Genomic DNA, 7,329 nt, shown 5'->3' with positions numbered 1-7,329 from the left:
CACCAGCATCTTCTAGGCTTCTAGAAAAGCCTCAGGATGCTTGCAATCATGGTGGAAGGCAAAGAGAGAGCTGGCACATCACATGGTAAGAATGGGAGCAGGAGAGAGAAGGGGGAGGTCTCGGGCTCTATTAAACAAGAAGATCTCACAGGAACTAACTGAGGGAGAACTCACTCATCACCAAGGAGATAGTGCTAAGCCATACATGAGGGATCCACCCTCATGATCTAATTACCTCCCATCAGGCCCCACCTCCAATGTTGGGGATCACATTTCAACATGAGATTTGGAGGGTACAAACATCCAAAATGCATCATTATGCCCATAGTACTTCAAATTTTATGTCCTTCTCACATTGCAAAATACAATCAACCTTTACCAATAGTCCCTCAAAGTCTTATCTCATTCCAGCAACAAGTCCAAAGTCCTAAGTCTCATCTGAGATTCATCTCCTTTCACCTATGAACCTGTAAAATAAAAACAAGTCATTTACTTCCAAGATACAATGGTGGTACAGACATTGGTTAAATATTCCCAATCCAAAAGGGAGAAATTGTCCAAAAGAAAGGGGCAATAGGCCCTACACAATTCTGAAATCCAGCAGGCAGACATTAAACCTTAGAGCTCCAAAACAATTGCCCCTTACTCCATGTCCTTCATTTAGGGCATACTAGTGCAACAAGTGGGCTCCTTGGGAGCTTGGGAAGCTCCACCCCTGTAACTTTGCAGGATGCAGTCCCTGTGACTGCTCTCATGGATTGGAGTTGAGTACCTGTGACTTTGCCAAGCTCAGGATGCAAGCTACCGTTGGCTCTACTATTCTGGGATCTGGAGGGTAGTGGCCCCCTTCCCACAGGTTCACTAGTCAATGCCCCAGTGGGGACTCTGTGTGGAGACTCTGACACCACATTTGCCTTCAGCACTGCCTCACTAGAGTCTCTCTGTTAGTGTTCTTCCCCTGCAGCAGGCTTCTGCCTAGGCACTCAGGTTTTCCAATACATCCCCTGAAATCTAGGGGGAAGCCTGCAAGCCTCCTTAATGCTTGCATTCTGTGTGCCTGCAGACTTAACACCACATGGAAGCTGCCAAGGGTTATAGCTGGCACACTCTAGAGTGGCAGCCCAAGCTGCACCTAGGGCCTTTTGGGCCATGGCTGTAGCTGGAGCAGTCAGGATGCAGGGAGCAGTGTCCCAAGGCTGCACAGGGCAGTGATCCCTAGGCCTGGCCCCCAAAACCATTTTTTTCTTCCTGGGCCTCTAGGCCTGTGGTGGAATGGACTATCTCAAAATACTCTGAAATGCCTTCAAGACTTTTTTTCCCATTGGCTTGGATATTAGCGCTTGGCTTCTTTATAGTCATACTAATCTCTCTAGCAAGTGATTTCTCCAGAGCTTACTTGAATTCCTCTCCTGGAAATGCTCTTTCCTCTTCTACCACATTGCCAGATTGTGACTTTTCCAAATGTTTATGCTTTCCTTCCTTTTTAAATATAAGTTCCTACTTTAAGTCATTTATTTGCTCCTATATATATCTGATTGTAGCCTGTAAGATGCAGCAAGGCCGTCTCTTGCATGGTTTTCTCCTTAGAAATTTTTTCTTCCAGATACACTAAGTCATCCCTCTTAAGTTCAAATGTGCATTGCAGCCATGCTCTTTGCTCGGGTGTAACACAAATGACCTTAATTCTAGTTCCCAATAGCTTCCTCATTTCCATCTGAGAACTCTCGGGTGTAACACAAATGGCCTTAATTCCGGTTCCCAATAGCTTCCTCATTTCCATCTGAGAACTCTCGGGTATAACACAAATGGCCTTAATTCCAGTTCCCAATAGCTTCCTCATTTCCATCTGAGAACTCATCAGCTTGGATTTTACTGTCCATATTTCTTCAGTTCACTTCAAGTTCATGTGGACTCAGTTCATTTCTTCACTTCAAGTTCACATGAACTTCACTGCCCATATTTCTATCAGCATTTTGGTCACAATTATTTAACCAGTATCTAAGAAGTTCCAAACTTCCCTTGTCTTCCTGTCTTCTTCTGAGTTCTCTGAACTCTTCCAACCTCTGCCCGTTACCCAGTTCCAAAGTTGCTTCCATATTTTCAGGTATCTTTACAGGAACACACTATACTTGGTACCAATTTCCTCTGTTAGTCCATTGCATTGCTGTAAATAAATATCTGAGGCTGGGTTATTTATAAAGAAAAGTTTAATTAGGTCGTAGTTTTGCAGGCTGCACAAGCATGGTGCCAGCTTGTTTTTGGCGAGGCCTCAGAAAATGTGCAATCATGGCAGAAGACAAAGGAGGAGCTGGTACATCACACGGCAGGAGTGGGAATGAGAGAGAGAAGGGGGAGGGAGAGGTCCCGGACTTTTTTTTGGAGACGGAGTTTCACTCTTGTTGCCCATGCTGGAATGCAATGACATGATCTTGGTTCATCACAACCTACGCCTCCCCGGTTCAAGTGATTCTCCTGCCTCAGCCTCCCAAGTAGCTGGGACTACAGGCGTGCACCACCACTCCCAGCTAATTTTTGTATTTTTATTTGAGACTGGGTTTCACCATGTTGTCCAGGATGGTCTTGATCTCTTGACCTTGTGATCCACCCGCCTCAGCTCCCAAAGTGCTGGGATTACAGGCGTGAACCACTGAGCCCAGCTAGGACTCTTTTAAATAACCAGATCTCACATGAACTAACTGAGAAAGAGCTCACTCATCACCGAGGAGATAGTGCTAAGCCATTCATGAAGCATCTGTCTCCATGATCCAATCCCTCCCACTAGGCCCCACCTCCAACACTTGGAATCACATTTCAACAGATTTGGAGGGGAGACAGGTCCAAATCATATCAACTACAGGCACATTTGAGTTACATGCTTTATATTTTGGGCATAAGGATTTTTCATGTCATAATGAAGTTAGTCATCTATTTTCATTGGTTCAGAATATTTAAGTTTACTTACAATCATGATAGAGTAATACAGCTTAAATAATTAATGTCTATATTGAGGCTGGAATTGCAAGTATTCAATTGTTTTGATTTGGGGTGGAAATCATGCAAATTAGATGTTCTGTCTGTCAGTTTCTTTTGTTCCCTATTCTATCCCCACCTTTTGGCAGAATGCTAGGTGAAAAGTAATTGCTCAATATATTACTTGAATAAAAATTTAAAATGTTACAAGTATTTTATTTTTTATTAAAAAAGTGACTGGAAGACAATTTGCTATTTGTATAACAAATTTATCTTATCTGACAATATCCTTTACAATTTTAATTCCGTAGGGTAATAAAAGAAGTCCTTGGGACTGACAGGTATGGTTTTGTATTCAATTTTGTAGAAATGAGATAAAAATGGACCTGAACCTTCTGAAGTCATCTTGTGATAAGTACTAGGTGAATATCACACTGTATCACTTAAATATGTAAAATCATTTTGTGTCAATCAAAACATAATTCAATTTAAAAATACACTGAAGTATAAAAATATAATTAAAATGCCATAAGTATCACTACTCCAAGCAGCTATTTATTATCATTTGGATATATTTCCTGAATTTCTTTCTTTACATATGTATTCCAGTTTAGAATTGGCATCAAGCCTTATGGGCAATAGTTTTTCTTTTCTATTTAAGATTATATCTTGCCTATTTGTCAAATTTTCAGGTACTCCTTCCAAATAAAATAGTTAAATGGCACCTGATATTCAACTGAATATTGCTTCATCTGTAATCTTACAGGACAATATTTGAATAATTTTCAATTTTATTTTTATAAAGCATGATTTTATGCATGTCTTTGTACATATGCATTTTATTTTTATAAACAGATTCTCAGATGAAGAAAATATATGTACTTTTAAATTATTTGATGCAAATTTCTAAATTCCTTTTAAGCAAAGTATACCTACTTCTACTGATAGTGTAAAAACACTTTTTTGCCTTAATCATCTGTGGGAGATGACATTCTTTTAAAATATTCACTGATTTAATAGGTAAAACTATTTTTATTGTTTCCACCTGATGATGAATATGGTCAACAAAGTTGTTCTTAGCCATCACATCTCTCAGGTGTCTCTTTTCTAGGTACCCTGATAATTGTTTCTCTTGCTTCTAGGGGGTTGCTTACCTCTGAGCCAGTTATTTACAGAACTGACTTCGTCATAATAAGGAATTGCCCATCAAATGTTCATTAATGTCCCCACATTAGTGGGGCAATGTAAGTGATGGGGATACACTGACCCTTTGCTCAGGGGATGTTTCCACAACATCCTTGGGTAACTGTGTCCCTGATCTGTTTGGTTCTAACTCTGTAAATGATAGGGCTGAGCATGGGAGGCACCAGTAGATAGAGATTAGCAAACAGGATATGTACCACTCAGGGCACATGATGACCAAAGCGGTGGGTGAGGAAAGAAAAAAGGGCTGGGATATAAAAAGCCAAGATGACACAGATATGGGAGGCACATGTGCTAAAAGCTTTGAGGTGGGCTTCACCTGAGGGCAACTGAAGCACAGCTCTCAAAATCATCATGTATGACATACCTATGACAGTCATATCAAAGCCAGCCACAGAGAAGGCCACAAAGAGTCCATACCCACGATTTATGCTTGTATCAGCACACACCAACTTCAGCACAGCCATGTGCTCACAGTATGACTGGGGAATGGCTTGGTGTTGGCAGAAGGGCATCCTAGGCACCATGAAGCAGAAGGGACTCACCCACAGCAGCCCTCTCAGCATCACGACAGTCCCCAGTTCAATCATGACCGATGGGGTCATGAGGCTAGAGTGTCGGAGTGGGAAGCAGATGGCCACATAGCGATCCAGGGCCATAGCCATGAGCACCCCAGACTCCATAAAAGAAAAGGCATGGATGAAGAACACCTGGATGAGGCAGGCATGGTACTCAATCTCGTGAGCATGAAACAGAATATGACCAACATCTTAGGTTGGGTGGAGGAGGAGAGGACCAGGTCAGTGATAGCCAGCATGGCCAGAAAGAGGTACATGGGCTTATGCAGGGTGTGGTCAATTCTGATTATGCAGAGGAGAGTGATATTTCCAACAACAGCCACAGCATACATGGCACAGAACAGAAAGGCAATCCAATACTGGAAACTCTCCAGACCTGGGATTCCAAGCAGGATGAAGGACGCAGGATGAGAAGAGCTGTTCCCTGAAACCAGCACCATGGGCTGGTTAATATGGTTTCCGTTGGGAAGGTAATCTACTCTCTGCAGATGATAACAATCAAAACAAGTGTTATTATTATATAGAAGGCTTTTGGATGGGACTATTGGATACCAGAGTGATTGGATTTGATTATAAACTAGAATAATTTCAACTGTTTTAATAAATAATACGTTGCAACACAACATCATGTTACTCTGTTGTTTTTCATACTAATGTCATTCAAAATGGGGTAGAACATACTAGTTGCATGTGTAATTCTTGCTCTTCAGTTCTATAGAACTAACAGCTGATTAGTTTAAACTTTTCCACAGGTCCTTTTTATCCCTCTGGTTAGCCACTTGGCCAACTTCTCAGAGTAGGAAGTCAGTAGAGTTTGCAAGCCTATGGCAATTTATGTACTACTTTGAAGTTAGCTTTGAATCTAGATCAGTTACCACAAGGGCTTGGGTGGGAAGTTAACCTACTGACCAATTGAACATTTGTACTTTAATTTATTGTCTTAGTGTAGGTTTCTCCTAGACAAGAAGTTAACAAGCTTTTTTCTTTAAAAAGTGAGATTATAAAATTTTGAGAAATTGTGGGCTATACTATCTGTTGCAGCAGATCAATTCAACCATTGTAGTGTGAAAGTAACCATAGTCAACACACAAATGTGTGAGTGTGGTGTGTTCCAGTAAACCTTTGTTTACAAAAATGGGTTGCAAGCAGGTGTTGGTTTCCAGGCTATAGTTTGCCAACCTCTGTCCTAGGAGATGAATTTTTCATGAAGTCAGCCATGAACCCTACACTATCTCTAGCATCTCTGTGCTTGGTGCAGAGTAGGAGTTTAATAAAATATTCCTGAAGAAAGTAGCACATAAATGTCATTATTCAAAGGCGGCAGACTCATTAACTGATGAACAATATTCTAGATACCCAGATAGAGCCCTATTGACTCTACCTTGAGGCCATAGAGGTTGCCCTGCGGCAGTGGATACTGTTTGAGCCCCACTGTCTGTCTCTGTTCATCTTACCTGAGTTTATTCCACCCTTTGAGTTTTTTGGTGATCACTATCAATCTCAGAATCGATGGCACAAAGCTCACTTTGTTCTTACCCAACACTTTTTCACTGAACTCAGTTGTCTGTGCTTTGTTTGAAAGCTTCAGTTCTTACCGCCTTCAAAAGAGAAACACCTGGGCAAGAAAAGTAATGCATTCAAATCCCCATCACCTCTTGGAACTAACACATGTCTCATTCACTAGAAAAAAAAGATTCCTAAAAAGAATTTCTTCAAGATCCCCAAAAGGGTTGTCTTTGTCCAAATTTCTCAAGATTTATAACAGACTGGGAGAAATAGGGCTCAGACTTTATAAGTCTAGATCTAAATTGAAATCTTGACCATCCTGCCAGAGAATAAGATACAGGTTTGCTCAAAACAAATACTTGTATGTAGAGCATGGTAAAATTTCAAAACCACCTGTATCTGGGGTCCACCTATATCCCTATCCCTCCTTGCCTGTCCCAGACGTCCCAAGCTGTTTTGTATATTCTGTTTGAGCCGAAGTCTTTCTGTCACTTGCTCCTGTATATCACCCTCAAATTGTCGTGGGGACAGTCCCTGATGTTCAGGGGTACCTTGAAAAGCATATTCAGACCATCCTCATTGCTGTACGAGGCAATATAAGGGGTGCTGGCCAAACGTACAGTTTCTCAAAGTGTATAAATTGTTATGTATCCTGGAACTTAAAGTAAAATTAAAAAAATTAAAAATAAATAAATAATTGTTATTTTTGGAGACATAGCACTATATACTTAAAACTTTTTGTTTAATAAACATACTTGTGCATGTGTCTTTAGAGTAGCATGATTTATAAACCTTTGGGTATATACCCAGTAATGGGATCTCTGGGTCAAATGGTATTTCTAGTTCTAGATCCTTAAGGAATCGCCACATTGTCTTCCACAGTGGTTGAACTAATTTACACTCCCACCAACAGTGTAAAAGCATTCCTATTTCTCCACATCCTCTCTAGCATCATAAGAGCAAAGACTTGGAACCAACCCAAATGTCCATCAATGATAGACTTGATTAAGAAAATGTGGCACATATACACCATGGAATACTATACAGGCATAAAAAAGGATGAGTTCATGTC

At 40.8% G+C, this 7,329-nt stretch overlaps 1 protein-coding gene across 1 annotated transcript; it reads right to left on the bottom strand.

The window, feature by feature from the left end:
* Positions 1-4,244: 4,244 nt before the first annotated feature.
* Positions 4,245-5,197, bottom strand: OR52R1 (olfactory receptor family 52 subfamily R member 1). The gene is given in 2 exon segments (XM_038004938.2): positions 4,245-4,927; positions 4,930-5,197. Coding segments are annotated over 2 exon segments (945 nt in total). The 5' UTR covers positions 5,192-5,197.
* Between the last annotated feature and the right edge of the window lie 2,132 nt (positions 5,198-7,329).

Source organism: Chlorocebus sabaeus, chromosome 1, assembly GCF_047675955.1.
Source record: "Chlorocebus sabaeus isolate Y175 chromosome 1, mChlSab1.0.hap1, whole genome shotgun sequence".
In the NCBI taxonomy this organism is placed as follows: domain Eukaryota; kingdom Metazoa; phylum Chordata; class Mammalia; order Primates; family Cercopithecidae; genus Chlorocebus; species Chlorocebus sabaeus.
This window is presented reverse-complemented; position numbering and strand designations above follow the sequence as displayed.